This window comes from Nerophis ophidion, linkage group LG04, assembly GCF_033978795.1.
Source record: "Nerophis ophidion isolate RoL-2023_Sa linkage group LG04, RoL_Noph_v1.0, whole genome shotgun sequence".
NCBI classification, from domain to species: domain Eukaryota; kingdom Metazoa; phylum Chordata; class Actinopteri; order Syngnathiformes; family Syngnathidae; genus Nerophis; species Nerophis ophidion.
The window spans coordinates 57,198,090-57,215,321 of record NC_084614.1 but is presented as its reverse complement, the minus strand read 5'-3'; the positions used below and the strand labels follow the sequence as shown (position 1 = coordinate 57,215,321).

At 35.9% G+C, this 17,232-nt stretch overlaps 1 protein-coding gene across 1 annotated transcript; it reads right to left on the bottom strand.

Annotated features, from left to right (window-relative positions):
• Positions 1-5,841: 5,841 nt before the first annotated feature.
• Positions 5,842-16,997, bottom strand: stoml3b (stomatin (EPB72)-like 3b). Its single transcript, XM_061898573.1, has 7 exons — positions 16,838-16,997; positions 13,143-13,246; positions 13,011-13,083; positions 12,852-12,934; positions 11,433-11,636; positions 6,408-6,542; positions 5,842-6,329 (listed from the first exon to the last, which is right to left on the bottom strand). Exons 1-7 carry the CDS (start codon positions 16,899-16,901, stop codon positions 6,141-6,143), a joined length of 852 nt encoding a protein of 283 aa, XP_061754557.1. The 5' UTR covers positions 16,902-16,997; the 3' UTR covers positions 5,842-6,140.
• Between the last annotated feature and the right edge of the window lie 235 nt (positions 16,998-17,232).

Sequence of the window (17,232 nt, the reverse complement as noted above, 5' to 3'; positions counted from 1 at the left end):
CGAGTTAATTCATCAATCTATTAACGCCGACAATTATTTTAACGCGCATTTGCGTATGTTGTTTACATGCTTTTATTTTGTTAACGCCTTTTCTTAACAAGATGGCGTCGCCCGGACGGGCTTCGGCGTCGAGGAGCTCTTGGTAAAGATGGAACATTTGGCAAAAATACCGGACAATTCTGCAAATTTCATGGCTGGCTTACAGCGTGGTCACTCCGGGATCACTTACGACCGCCAGACAATTCTGAATGTGGATAGATCGGGCCGTTTTGGACTGAATGACGCTTGCTTGCTAGACCGGCTAGCTAGCATGGGAATACTTTGCCGGCTACATCCAGCGACCTGTGAAGCAGCGGAGTATATGTGTTGTCTGTCTATTTATGAATAATGCAGACAAGGAGTTTTGGCTGAGTTCTTAACGTTTACTTTCAGAGGGTGCATATCACAACATACAAGATGCCGTCATGGCGACACACAACCTTTACCGGGCTACCGCGCATGCTCGTCACTCCTGTTGCATGCTGGGTAGGGTAGTTCTTTATTTCCCTGGCTCATAACATCACAATATAGTACCATGTATATGATGCGTTCAGTTTATCAAAGCACCAAGCAAACAATCGGAAAATTCCCATCATATCAATTCCTAGATATGGTCATAATTATTTTAAGTGCACTACGCAGAATAAACACAACATTATTAATATTGCTACTATAGATAATTTGATCAAAAATTCCCTAAAATAGCCCACTACCTATAATATAGGTTTTTTAAACATAATATCCCTGATAAAAAAAATGTTTCTGCTGTTACCTCAGAAATTACCTGTTCAGATGTTATGATTGTGGCTCAGAGATTTGTATGTAGATTATATTTATTTTCCATAACAAACAGGATAACTTAAATACCCTGGCAGTGGCAATAAGCTCAAATGTTTGTATATACATTTATTGAGTTGATTTTCATAAAATATGCTATTTAACTGCTACTGTTTAACAAGGACTGATTTAAATTGTGTTTGCACAACAAATGTTTTGGCGCTTTTGTTCATGTGGGAGAATATTCCAATAAAGGTGCACTACACACTACTTTTGAATTCATTATTGGGCTTTGCGTATACAATGCAGTTAATCGCGATTAATCGGAGAAATAGTGCGATTAACTTTGATTAAAAATTTTAGTCGTTGCCCAGCCCCAATATATATACATATATATATATATATATATATATATATATATATATATATATATATATATATATATATATATATATATATACAGTATATGTATTTACATTCAGACATACAGTACAATCAGTGCCAAGACAAACACATTCATTCCCTCTGGACCAATATATATATATATATATATATATATATATATATATATATATATATATATATATATATATATATATATATATATATATATATATATATATATATATATATATATATATGTGTGTATATATATATATATATATATGTATATATATATATATATGTATATATATATATATATATATATATGTATCAATCAATCAATCAATGTTTACTTATATAGCCCTAAATCACTAGTGTCTCAAAGGGCTGCACAAACCACTACGACATCCTCGGTAGGCCCACATAAGGGCAAGGAAAACTCACACTCAGTGGGACGTCGGTGACAATGATGACTATGAGAACATATGAGAACATGATACTGTGAAAGATCAATCCATAATGGATCCAACACAGTCGCGAGAGTCCAGTCCAAAGCGGGTCCAACACAGCAGCGAGAGTCCCGTTCACAGCGGAGCCAGTAGGAAACCATCCCAAGCGGAGGCTGATCAGCAGCGCAGAGATGTCCCCAGCCGATACACAGGCGAGCACTACATGGCCACCGGATCGGACCGGACTCCTTCCACAAAGGAGAGTGGGACATAGAAGAAAAAGAAGAGAAACGGCAGATCAACTGGTCTAAAAAGGGAGTCTATTTAAAGGCTAGAGTATACAAATGAGTTTTAAGGTGAGACTTAAATGCTTCTACTGAGGTGGCATCTCGAACTGTTACCGGGAGGGCATTCCAGAGTACTGGAGCCCGAAATGAATAAGCTCTACAGCCCGCAGACTTTTTTTGGGCTTTGGGGATCACTAATAAGCCGGAGTCCTTTGAACGCAGATTTCTTGCCGGGACATATGGTACAATACACTCGGCAAGATAGGATGGAGCTAGACCGTGTAGTATTTTATACGTAAGTAGTAAAACCTTAAAGTCACATCTTAAGTGCACAGGAAGCCAGTGCAGGTGAGCCAGTACAGGCGTAATGTGATCAAACTTTCTTGTTCTTGTCAAAAGTCTAGCAGCCGCATTTTGTACCAACTGTAATCTTTTAATGCTAGACATGGGGAGACCCGAAAATAATACGTTACAGTAGTCGAGGAGAGACGTATCAAACGCATGGATAATGATCTCAGCGTCTTTAGTGGACAGAATGGAGCGAATTTTAGCGATATTGCGGAGATGAAAGAAGGCCGTTTTAGTAACGCTTTTAATGTGTGCCTCAAAGGAGAGAGTTGGGTCGAAGATAATACCCAGATTCTTTACCGTGTCGCCTTGTTTAATTGTTTGGTTGTCAAATGTTAGAGTTGTATTATTAAATAGAGTTCGGTGTCTAGCAGGACCGATAATCAGCATTTCCGTTTTTTTTGCGTTGAGTTGCAAAAAGTTAGCGGACATCCATTGTTTAATTTCATTAAGACACGCCTCCAGCTGACTACAATCCGGCGTGTTGGTCAGCTTTAGGGGCATTTAGAGTTGGGTGTCATCAGCATAACAGTGAAAGCTAACACCGTATTTGCGTATGATGTCACCTAGCGGCAGCATGTAGATGCTGAAGAGTGCAGGGCCAAGGACCGAACCCTGGGGAACTCCACACGTTACCTTAACGTAGTCCGAGGTCACATTGTTATGGGAGACACACTGCATCCTATCAGTAAGATAAGAGTTAAACCAAGACAGGGTTAAGTCTGACATACCAATTCGTGTTTTGATACGTTCTAATAAAATATTATGATCGACAGTATCGAAAGCAGCGCTAAGATCGAGGAGCAGCAACATAGATGACGCATCAGAATCCATCGTTAGCAATAGATCATTAGTCATTTTTGCGAGGGCTGTCTCCGTCGAGTGATTTGCCCTGAAACCGGATTGAAAGGTTTCACATAGATTGTTAGACGCTAAGTGTTCATTTAACTGCTCCGCAACAATTTTTTCAAGGATTTTTGAAATAAAGGGAAGGTGAGACACCGGTCGGTAGTTTACCATGAGGTCAGGATCGAGGTTAGGTCTTTTAAGAAGAGGATGAATAACCGCTTTTTTGAATGCTAGGGGAACAGTGCCCGAGGAAAGTGATAAGTTTATAATATTTAGCACTGATGGACCTAATAATACAAAGAGCTCCTTGATCAGTTTCCCAGGAAGAGGGTCAAGTAAACATGTTGTTTGTTTTATTCCATTTACACGTTGTAACAATTCCTCTAATGTTATTTCCTCAAAACGAGAGAAACTATTTTGGAGGGCAGTACCCGCCGTATATACAATCGTGTCAGTGTTAATAGAACCCCGTTGTAGCTGGGACGCATTGTCTTTAATCTCCTTTCTAATGACTTCAATTTTCTTACTAAAGAATTGCATAAAGTCATCAGCTGAGTGGGTGGAGCTACTGGAAGGAGTCCCTTGTTGGGTTAGCGATGCTACCGTACTAAACAAAAATTTAGGATCGTTTTTATTACGGTGGATGAGATTTGAGTAATAATTAGCTTTAGCTAAGGTAAGCATGCGTTTATAAGTTATTAAACCATCACTCCATGCTTGATGCTGCACCTCAAGTTTAGTCGTGCGCCATTTGCGTTCCAGCTTTCTACATAATAATTTCTGAGCTCTAGTTTCTTCTGTAAACCACGGGGTGCGCTTTTTTGGAGCCTTTTTTAACTTTAGCGGTGCTATGTTATCAATGGTTTCGCGCAGGGTGTCGTTAAAGTTGTTAGTGACGTTATCAATAGAGCCCACATACTTTGGGTATGTATATATATATATGTATATATATATATATATATATATATATATATATATATATGTATATATATATATATATGTATATATATATATATATGTATATATATATATATATATATATATATATATATATGTATATATATATACATATATATATATATATATATATATATATATATATATATATATATATATATATATATATATATATATATATATATATATATATATATATATATTGGTCCAGAGGGAATGAATGTGTTTGTCTTGGCACTGATTGTACTGAATGTAAATACATATACTATATATATATATATTAGGGGTGTGGGAAAAAATCGATTCGAGTATGAATCGAATCGAATACGTTTTGCGATTCAGATTCGATTCCCTTTTTTTTTTTTAATCTAATTTAATTTTTGGGGTCATTTTTTTATCAATCAAACAAAACACTACACAGCAATACCATAACAATGCAATCCAATTCCAAAACCAAACCTGACCCAGCAACACTCAGAACTGCAATAAACAGAGCAATTGAGGAGACACAAACACGACACAGAACAAACCAAAAGTAATGAAACAAAAATGAATATTATCAACAACAGTATCAATATTAGTTATAATTTCAGCATCGCAGTGATTAAAAAGCCCTCATTTATTAAAAAAAGAAAAAAAAAAGAACCATAGTGTCTCAGTGGCTTACACTTGCATCGCATCTCATAAGCTTGACAACATACTGTGTCCAATGTTTTCACAAAGATAAAATAAGTCATATTTTTGGTTCGTTTAATAGTTAAAACAAATTTACAACATTGCAATCAGTTGATAAAACATTGTCCTTTACAAATATAAAAGCTTTTTAAAAAAAACTACTACTCTGCTAGCATGTCAGCAGACTAGGGTAGATCCTGCTGGAATCCTATGTATTGAATAAATACAGAATCGTTTTGAATCGGAAAGATATCGTTTTTGAATCGAGAATCGTGTTGAATCGAAAAAATCGATATATTATCGAATCGTGACCCCAAGAATCGATATTGAATCGAATCATGGGACACCCAAAGATTTGCAGCCCTAATATATATATATATATATATATATATATATATATATATATATATATATATATATATATATATATATATATATATATATATATATATGTATGTATATATATATATGTATATATATATATATATATATATATATATATATATATATATATATATATATATATATATATATATATATATATATATATATGTATGTATGTATGTATGTATGTATGTATGTACGTATGTATGTACGTATGTATGTACGTATATATGTATTTATGTATATATATGTATATATATATATATATGTATATATATATATATATATGTAGGTGTGGGAAAAATCACAAGACTACTTCATCTCTACAGAACTGTTTCATGAGGGGTTCCCTCAATCATCAGGAGATTTCTCCTGAGAAATCTCCTGGAAATTATTAACATTTCTCCTGACAATGTGTAAAAGGGGCGAAGGAGGAGAGAACAGGGAGAAGGAGTTGGAGAGTCCGCGGCACATGCAGCGCAAGAGTGACAGGGAGAAGACGGCGATGACGAAAGCGATGACGAAAGCGACCGAAGAGCGAGCAGCAGAGGAGCTGAAAAGCAACCCGGCAAAAGACTTGATTTATTGAAAGAATAAACAACAGTCAAACCTGCTCGAGCAAAATGTCCTTCCTTGGTGGTCAGTGGAACCCGCACGACAGCAAGAGTCAGTCACATGTAATTTTACATCAATTAAATTAATGACACCTTTAATTACACTTACATACATTTATTTCCAATTCTAGTTAGCTATTGGGACATTTAAGTTATTATAGAAAATGTATTTTTGTAATTGTGTACCATTTGTAACAGGTTATGAATTACTCAACAAATGACACGCACTATTTGGTTGCAACGGTTACCGTGAAAGTTTATAAATTTGATGTGTCAAAGCATGCACTACAATGATAAACAAATAAAAATAAAATATGTCCTTTTGTTGTGGATGAAATATATGTAGGCATTTAAATCAAGTGTCATGCAAACAAGGGTCACTTCCGCATGAAGTGGGAGATGATGTCCATAGGCAAGGGGAAGATGATGGTGGAGTTTTTCTCAGCTGCAATGGTGTTGAGGGTCTGCAGGTAACGAAGCTGTAGAGCTGATGGAGACTCAGCGATGACGAGAGAAGCCTCCTTGAGGGCGCGGGATGCGTTCATCTCACCCTCGGCAGCTATCACCTGTAGGAGGAAATCAGGAAGTGGTGTTAAGCGTGCCTTTTACAAACCAGACTGTATGCAAATTATGTCTGTGCTGACCTTTGCCCTGGCCTCTCGTGCAGCCTCAGCCTCTGCCGCCATTGCTCTCTGCAGCTGATGGGGCAGTTTCACGTCTTTAATTTCCACGCGTTCCACCTTGATACCCCAGTTGTCGGTAGCTTCATCCAAGTTGGACTAAAAACACACAATCTTTTGCGATGAATATGGTGTGTTACAGCTAGGCTGACAAGCACACAGCTTTAAAATGCGAGCATTTTTTTGTTAAAAACACATGGCTGCCATCAGAGGTGTGCACTTGAGTTACATGACTGGGGCGGTATAGCTTGGTTGGTAAAGCGGCCGTGCCAGCAACTTGAGGGTTGCAGGTTCGATCCCCGCTTCTGCCATCCTAGTCACTGCTGTTGTGTCCTTGGGCAAGACACTTTACCCACCTGCTCCCAGTGCCACCCACACTGGTTTAAATGTAAAAAGCAGTTATTGGGTTTCACTTTGTAAAGCGCTTTGAGTCACTCGAGAAAAAGCGCTATATAAATATAATTAACTTCACTTCACTTGGACTTGAGTCAGACACGAGTCATGAATTTGATGACTTTAGACTCGACTTGACAAAATGTAAGGAGACTTGCAACTCGACTTAGACTTTAACATCAATGACTTGTGACTTCACTTGGACTTGAGCCTTTTGACTTAACAAGACTTGCTACTTTCCCCAAAACCCAAAGATTAAAAAGTTATTCAGGAGCGCTCCGTATCTTTCATTGTGTACGTCTTTGTCTGTCAGCGGGTGTGCTGTCAGTACAACAGTCAATCAAATGAGATCCACCTTGTTTTTGTCCCACAGCATTCATCCAATCAAATTGCAGGACAACCAACGAAGAAGAGCCGTCAAACAACGTGTCAGTGAGGAAACATTATGCCTAAAATAGTTTTGTTGGGGTATTACAACTACGAGTTGGTCAACAAAAAACTAATTGCAGTATGCAAAACATGTGGTTCGAAGATTACAGACGGAACCGCAACAACGTTCAACTTCGTTCGACATTTGAAGTTGCACAAAGAACGGTAAATTTTGGATGTAAGCTAACATTTATTGGCTAAGTAATTTAACTTTTATTTGATGTGTTGTTAAATCAGTGAGGCTGTAAACTCACTGCTAACGTTATAACCATAGACATCTTATAAGTAGACGCAGCATCAACCGCTACTCCCTACTGGCGCTGACGAGAAGCGGGGCCGCCATCTTGGAGTGGTGATCCACTCCACTCATTGCAATTCATTTCCAGGAACAATGAACTGTCAGCGCATTTAATTAATTTTACCTCACTGAATACCACTGATTTTCACACGTTTTTTTATGTCATACGTGTAGCATGAAGGACACATGTTTAATTTATCCATAGTTTGCTTAAAAGTAATAGAATATTTGTATATGCTATAAGTGACCAGGCGTCTGCGATCAATACTGGGAATATAATCCCAGAGAAGGGGGAAAAACGGTCAGCTATTTTTAAGTTGAAGAAACAATATGATTAGGTTAAATATACATGTGTATATCCTACATCAACAATGTATGAATACATTAGATATCTATATATCTTAGGGACCTATAGACTATCTGTGTTGCTGCAGCAGCAAATAGTTTATTCTGTCTTGACACTTTGTATTGATATGTTGTATTACATTCTTCCCTTAAATTATCATGTTTACAGTAATTGTTTTGTATGTATTTTTTATGTATGTCGCTTTGGATAAAAGTGTCTGCCAAATACTTAAACATAAACATATATAAACACCTGAAAGTCTTTATATCAGCTAAAACCACCAATCAGTTTCACTGGATTCAGAATAAAACCAAATTCTGTTTTACCCAACAATGTTAGTACAAACCCCGGTTCTATATGAGTTGGGAAATTGTGTTAGATATAAATATAATCGGAATACAATGATTTGCAAATAATTTTCAACCCATATTCAGTTGAATATGCTACAAAGACAAAATATTTGATGTTCAAACTGATAAACTTTTTTTTTTTGCAAATAATCATTAACTTTAGAATTTGATGCAGCAACACGTGACAATGAAGTTAAAAAGGTGGCAATAAATACTGATAAAGTTGAGGAATGCTCATCAAACAGGTGGGTTCCATGATTGAGTATAAAAACAGCATTTAGCATGTGTTACAACAGCGTGGCTTTGTAAAAAAAAGAGTGCAGGTACTTTCCTGGCCCGCCTGCAGTCCAGACCTGTCTCCCATTGAAAATGTGTGGAGCATTATGAAGCGTAAAATACGACAGCGGAGACCCCGGACTGTTGAACGACTGAAGCTCTACATAAAACAAGAATGGGAAAGAATTCCACTTTGAAGGCTTCAACAATTAATTTATTTGGTTTACAAATTACTGAGTGTTGTTAAAAGAAAAGGTGATGTAACACAGTGGTGAACATGCCATTTCCCAACTACTTTGGCAAATGTTGCAGCCATGAAATTCTAAGTTGATTATTTTTTGCAAAAAAAAAATAAAGTTAATGAGTTTAAACATCAAATATCTTGTCTTTGTAGTGCATTCAATTAAATATGGGTTGAAAAGGATTTGCAAATCATTGTATTCCGTTTATATTTACATCTAACACAATTTCCCAACTCATATGGAAACGGGGTTTCTATTTGAATATTGTTACTTGAAAACTTATTCCTGGTTACAATTATGCCGTTAAGGAAGTATTGTCTTATACTTTGCCTGAAATGAGAATGCATCATAATCAGTGGTGGCTGGTGAATTTTGTTTTAGGTGGGATTGAAAGTTTGTAAGCCAAATACCTGTAGGAGCGTCATCCGTCCCCAGAATATTTGTTTGTGATTTTCACATACAAATATTGAAGATCTTTGCTCCTTCTCAACTTTGTGGTAATATTCTTTTCACAAAATACAATCATTAGTAGGGTAATGTTAAATCTTACTTGTGAAAAGTAATCCCCTGATTCCCATTTGCAACCGTCCGCTCATTTGAGCAGGAAAACGCTGAACACCAAAAAACACCTTTGTTGTCTACCTCTCAACTGTCAGTATAGGCTGCTTGCCGGCTCCTCATCAATACTTCAAGATGGCGTCCGGATTTATCGCGTCACAGCAGCCAATGCTGTGTCTACTTATAAGTTGTCTATGGTTATAACGTCCTTGCAAACACTACAATCTGTTGCGTCCACTGCAGTTCACTACCTTATTCATACTTTTTGTCAAGGGATTTTTTTCAAGCAGGGTTGCATGAGGTACCTACACATAACGTTACGTTAGTCAATGTATCACACACAGAAATGTAACGTTAGACGGCGGTCAGCAACACCTTGTATTTTACCCACCTACAAAAAGACAAACATAGTCAAATAAAGGTCAGTTAAAATGTATACTATATTATGTGTACATATTGCATAGGGCCCTGACATCTAAAAAGTATAATTCTGTTCATTGTTATGTTTATGTATTTGTTATGTTTTTCATGTGTACGCACATATCAACACACATTCAGTATGAGATGAGATCAATAAGACAAGGTAAGAACAGGATAGAAATGGCTGTGGAACTAGTGACAATGCAATATGCCATTGAAATACAATGTTAACACTTTGGTGCAAATAAGTTCAGTTGCACTTGTTTTTTCAAACATGTTTATTCTGTAAAGGAATTAGTTAAATCTTTAAAATGACTGGTTAAAGGCCTACTGAAACCCACTACTACCCACCACGCAGTCTGATAGTTTATACATCAATGATGAAATATTAACATTGCAACACATGCCAATACGGCTTTCTTAATATACTAAATTACAATTTTAAATTTCCCGGGAGTTTCGTCTTGAAAACGTCGTGTAATGATGATGTGTACGCATGACGTCACAGGGTTTTAGGAAGTGTAAAGGTAAAAGTCATCTGCTTTAACGGCATAATTACACAGTATTTTGTACATCTGTGTTGCTGAATCTTTTGCAATTTGTTCAATTAATAATGGAGAAGTCACAGTTGAAAGATGGAGTTGGGAAGCTTTAGCCTTTAGCCACACAAACACACGGTGTTTCCTTGTTTAAAATTCCCGGAGGTGAAAATTCACTATGAATCACAGCGCTGTCAAGCAGACATGGATCCAGACCAAATGTCAACCAGCAGGTTTCGGTGAGAAAATTGTGGTTAAAAAGTCAGTTCTTACTGGATAAAAGCTGAGCTTGTGCCGTCGACTCGCCTAAAATACTGCGTGTCAACATACGGCAGTGGAACACCTTTCCGACTATCAGGTACTATTTAACTCACTAAAACACTAGCAACACAATAGAAAGATAAGGGATTTCCCAGAATTATCGTAGTAAATGTCTTTAAAAACATCGGAATTTTTTTTTCGAGTCCGTCGCTATCAATATCCTCAAACACAAATTTTTCATCCTCGCTCAAATTAATGGGGAAATTGTCGTTTTCTCCGCCCGAATAACTGTTTTTGTTGGAGACTCCCATTAAAATCACTGTGAATATGTGAGGAGCCATTAACATGTGACATCATCGTCTGCGACTTCCGGTAAAGGCGAGGCTTTTTCAGGAAGTACCAAAATGGGCGAACTTTATCGTCGATTTTCTCTACTAAATCCTTTCAGCAAAAATATGGCAATATCGCGAAATGATCAAGTATGACACATAGAATGGACCCGCTATTCCCGTTTAAATAAGAAAATCTCATTTCAGTAGGCTTTTAATAGTGCTATTATGAAGTGCAATGTCAGCACTATTTTTTTCCTGCAATTTATAAAGCACTTGTTTTAATAAATAAATACACCATTTTAAAAGCATACACAATCTGTGTAAATATATTAGTTTGTGGTTAAAATGACTTGAAAGGTCTCAAAATGCAGGACTTGGGACTTGACTTAAGACTGAGCCACTAAGTGGCCAGTTGTGTAATGACTATAAAACAATGATATCTGTACAATGTGTACTGTATGCCGACATGTAGTCCAAAGCATTTTGAACACAAGCCATGGGGGGTGCCACAAATGTCAATTTCAGTCAGGTGAAAAAAAATCTACCTGCATGCTGTGAGCAATGCCTTCGCGGTCAGACAGGACCTCAGCCAGGTTCTTGGTCCCCAAGACGTTTCTGAGGGTGGTCTGAGCTAGCAAACGGGTGGCAAAGTCAGCGTTGCTCACATTGGCCACGGAAGCGATGGGGTCACTGACGCGGAAGTAGACCACGCCGTCCACGCTCACTGTCACTGAGTCCTTGGTCAGAATCTGGGCTCAACAACAATACATGACTCTGGGTCCAAAAACTTTTTTTCTTCATTGACTCACCATTCAATTGAATAAGATGAGAAAGTGTGTCCAACCTTATGACTGGCCCTGTATACACATTTGTAAAGTAGAAATTACATTGAATTAAATTTGTTGGGTAAAAAAAACATTGACTTATTATTTAAATTACCGGTACTTTATAGATCGCAGTTTAGTTCTGATTGGTCCTGTTTTTTTCTGTCTTGTCTTGTATTGTCTTGTCTTGTCCTGTCCTGTCCTGTTTTGTTTCATTTCGTTCATTTCGTTTCTGTTAGTTTAGTTTTTGTTTGGATTTACCCTATTTTATTTTATTTTATCTTTTTTTTTTATTTAAAAAAAAAATTTCACTGAAAAATATTAACTTACATCAAATATATTATTTCAACTCCATTTAATTAAATTAATTCACTGCATTACGTTAATTCAATTTCATTTAATTAAATTTACTTCAATACAATTGCATTTCAATCCATTTCATTGATTTCAATTGAACTGAATTTCATAAAAAAAATGTTTCAATTGAGAAACATTAACTTAACACTGTTTATTAACACAATTCAATTCCATTAAATTTCATTGTATCAAATCAAATTCCAACTGAATTCCAATTAGTTCATTTCAATTTGATTAATTAAATTAAATCAATTATATTAAATTACATGTAATTACCATGAATTACATCCAGTTAAACTGAATTTCAATTTAATTGTATTTAATTAAATTACCACCTGTCCCTCTAGGAGTCCCAGGGGTGCGTTAATTTAATTACATTTAATTTAATTTAATTTAATTTTAACTGTTATCACTGAGAATTATTAACTTGACAATTTTTACATGTATTAATTTAATAAAGTCAATTTCAATTCAATTCAATTTCATCATCAGTTAAATTGAATTTAATTTAACTGAATTTAATTTCAACATTTTGAATTCAATTGAATTCAACGAATTACATTTTGATTCAATTACATTTAAAACTAATGAATAATTCTGAGATATAGATGCAGTGGAAATGTACGCCACTGCAAATAAATAAAGTACTATCTAATCTAAACAGCGTACAGTCACAACAATTAACATACTATTACATTTAAACCTCTTTAAAACCTATTGTAAAAAAAGAAAAAAACATCTTTATTGTGTTTGTATAGGCATGGATGAAAAAAAAAAGCTTACTTCTTGAGGAGGGATGTCAAATGAAACTGTCCTCAAATCCACTTTGAGAAACGAATCAGTACAGGGTAAAATGAAGAAGATTCCTAACATAAAGCAGAATTGGTCAGGGGAATCCTTTAAATGAGGACAGAGAAAACCGAGCATGTTTTCACAGTATACCTGGTCCTTTTGCCTTCCTATCTGTGATCCGGCCTAGTCTGAAGATGACTGCACGCTCGTACTCTTGAACTATCTGCAAGACGAAAAGTGCATGAGTAGAAGTTCAAGTTTCAAACGTTTCAGTCAACCCACCTTCAGACAGAACCAAATAGTGATGGGGAAAAGGCAAATTGTAAACAAGCCAACCAATATGACGATGAACCATCCTGCACATCCCAAGGATCCAGTCTGGTCAGCTGCAAGGAGAGACGACAAGTTTTGTTGTTTGTTATGGAATAAAATGAATATTCCACTGCTGGATTGTCCGTCACATCAACAGACAGACAATAGGACAATGGCATGCCTGTATGATGTTTAATTAAAATGTGGTAATCTTCTGTAATGCATTGTTGTTGAGACAAAAGACGAGGCCAACAGTAAACTGTTGACACAAGCAATATGATCTCTGCTCTGATCATACATGGAACAAGTAAGCGATGGAAGGTCCTGTTTGTCAATACGCAACATCATTTCTACTGCATGGTTTATTTTACATTAAAGTATGTCACATGCTTGTACCTGCACAATCAAACGTCCGAAAAGGAGTAGGAAGAAGCAGAGCATATGTATTTTCTCCGCAATCCACCTGGATATTTTCTGTTTCACCCTTCAAAGTGTTAAACGTACAGTATGTCTAACATAACAGCAACTAAAAGGGTGTTAACAACATTTTTACTTTCTCTTATGTATATATTTGTACTTTGCACTAAATATTGTAAAGTCTTACTTGTATATACAGTAATGTTGATAGATGACTAGTATATGTCTTTCTGTAAAGTATGCACCTAGAGTACTTGCTTGCTCAGTGAATGTATACTTGTCTATTTGCTGTATGTTTAGAGAGCAAACAACTGCCGAAGACAAATTCCTTGGATATGCAAGTATACTTGGCCTGATTCGGATTCGGATTCGGATTCTGACACAGGGTATCCGCGGATTCTTAAAAAGTCTTAAAAAGTCTTAAATTCATGTGTCCAAAATTAAGGCCTTAAAAAGTATTACATTTATTAGAAATTCCTAAGATGGTCTTAAATTCAGTACGCAATGGTCTTAAATTGTCGGGCCCGTTTTTATTTTTTTCTGGGCACATTTTTGAGTAATACGGCACGTCTTTGAGTAAAAGTGAGTGATTTCAGTGTCAGTCGCGCGCATAGTCGGGTCGCGCGCAGACTCCTTCCTTTCTTCTTCGCGTCCCGCCTTTCAGTCTTACGAGCGGTGGCTGGAGGACAACCGGTTTAAAAGCTGGCTTAAGCCTGTTGCCAATCCCGAGGAGGCCAGGTGCATACTTTGTAAAAGGGATTTCAAACTTGGCACCATGGGAATTAGAGCGGTCGAATCGCACATGCAGTGTGGTAAGCATAAAATCGCGGCAGAGAGACAAAAACAAACACCGGGCATCTCTCAGTTCTGCGTGGGTCCAGCACCAACGCACCCCCAGCTAGCAACAACTGCCGCTAGCAGCACTGACCTGACACTAATCTTCGGCGGGACAGCAACATTAAAATTCGAGGTGTTATAGATCTTGCACACTGTGGTGAAACATCAATCCTACACCTCAAATGACGGGATTGGCGATCTTTTTCGTGTGATGTTTCCTGATTCTCGGGTTGCTAATACATTTTCCTGCAGAAAGGATAAAACACTATATATTACGAGACACGGATTAGCACCTCACATCCAAAACCTGCTCTTCGACCAAGTCAACGGGACTCGGTATGTTAATGAAATGTCATTTATTTTTACCCTCACCTCGGTTATAATGTTTTTACTGGCGTTGGTGTTGGTTTGTTTGTTTAGGATGTCAAAGTTTTTGGATCCCTCAAGATTTTTGATAAGCTGTTTGGCAGAGTGGTGCTTATCAGTTTGTTTATTAGTAAACATGCAAAAAGTTAAATTGACTGATTGTCATTGAGGTTGTAGTACAGTGGGATCCCCAACCATCGCTTATATTTATAGATTTTTTATTATTTCTTTTGGTCTTAAATTTCATTCAAGGTGGCATTAAAAAGGTCTTAAAAAGTCTTAAATTTGACTTGCTGAAACCTGCAGATACCCTGTGACAAGCACAAAGTATCAATTTTCCTGGCCTTTTATCATGTGCCTTTTTACCGCGCATAATCACCATTATTGTCTTTGCGGTCAAACCACAAGACTGTCAGTTTCCTGTGGAAGAAGTGAAGTTTTTATTTTTTTATTGTGGCAGTAAAGAGGGAACATGATTACATATCTCACAGACCCATTGCAACACTTCTTCACATGACTGAGCGGAATCACTAAGAGAGAAATCAAAGTTAAGCTGATGACAATATAGGAGCACTGACTATGTCATTTCTTATATATTTGTGCTTTGTATTTATCTTATTTTTATATGGTTTATGTGTCTACATATATATATGTTTGTAATCGTTAATAGGTTTTATTTTCTGTTAATTAAGAGTCTTATATGGTAGATGTGCTTTAAAATTAAGGATCTTGTTACAATTCCAAAAAAACAACTATATTGTTTAATGTGTTTCTTGTCATATTTTAGTTACCTTGAAGATCTAATACAAGAGTTGTGATTTAATTTAATGTAATTTAATTGAATCTAATCTATTGTATTCAATTTAATGGTAATACTATTTGATATTACCTACTTAAATTAAATAGTATTTTACTTTATAAAATGTATCTTAATTTTAATTAATTTAAAAGATGTAATTTATTTGTTAGTTCATTATTAACATGTTATTAACATTTTTTATTTTCTATGAATTAAGAGTTGCATATTACATACTAATGCATATTACACGTATACTCACTTTTTTATTAATAATGTTATTTTTAATAATTTTGAAATGTCACTATTACATACAAATATATCTTTATAAATGTTTTATTATTGTTACTTTATTGTTTTATTCTTTATTGTTTTTGTATTAATATTGTATAGATCAACTAGTTGACAAACATTAGCTTAGCTGGTAAATTAACTGGTCATTCATTCTTTATTGTATTCATATATACAGTATATATATATATATATATATATATATATATATATATATATATATATATATATATATATATGTATCTTGAACATATGCAGATTATTGTTTAGACTTCACTGTTTGTAACAATCCATCCATCTATCCATTTTCTACCGCTTATTCCCTTCGGGGTCGCAATGGCTACCTATTATAGATTATTCTTAGTAATTAAAATACTGCATCAATGTTGTTATGGGTAAAATCTTGTTTTTATTTGATCAATAATATTTTGTATTAATTGTATTTCCCTATTAATAATACAATTGAAATGAAGAAGATTTAGTACTGCTACTATTTTTATACCATGTAGTATGTTATACCATGTATTAAAAATCATGATCCAGTACATCATACCTTGCATCTCATTATTTGTTGTATTTCTTTTTAAAAACACATTCAATTTGATCAAATTAAAGTAAACACGTCTCCACATTATATACAGTATGTATAGTAAAGAACCATAGCATAACTCAGTATTATTTAAAAAAATAAAAAGGTTATTTTGAAGTTTAGAAGCATATTAATCATAGAAAAACAAGCCCCATGGATATTGACACAGAGACACTCCCAGTCACATGCTATTGGGACTCTGTATGTCACGGTGTCCCTATGACGACTACCCTGCAGCGTCACCTGCACAGGTGAAGGTACAAATACACACTTCAAGCAGAGAACAGAACAATATTTGTTCACCACAGCTATAACAAACAGCACTATCACACAACATCACACAACATAGAAAAAGGAAGCAAGGATTACATATTAAAGTGTCTTTGCTGGCCTCCCGTCTCTTCTGGCTCTCCATTTGGTCCTCCATTTCCATACGCCGAGTGAAAGTGAAGCCAGGAAATCACTTGACTGCGAGGAAAAAGGAGAAGTGTGTCCAATAGGAAGTCATCCAGCCTTTTAAAGCTGCAGTCTAAATGTGAAGCAGCGATCAAGTGATGGAGGTGTGGCTCCTCTTTGTTGATCATCAACAGAGTTCAGCAGAGTCAGAACCGTCTTCAGGCTTTACTTCGCATGTCACAATTTTATTTCATACAAGTGGCAACTTGTAACGTTAGCAAATAGCAGTTTATTTTGGTACAAAGACTTCAAAAGCTAAAAAAGAACCAGAATTCGGACCTAAATCCAACTGAAACATACAGCTTTTG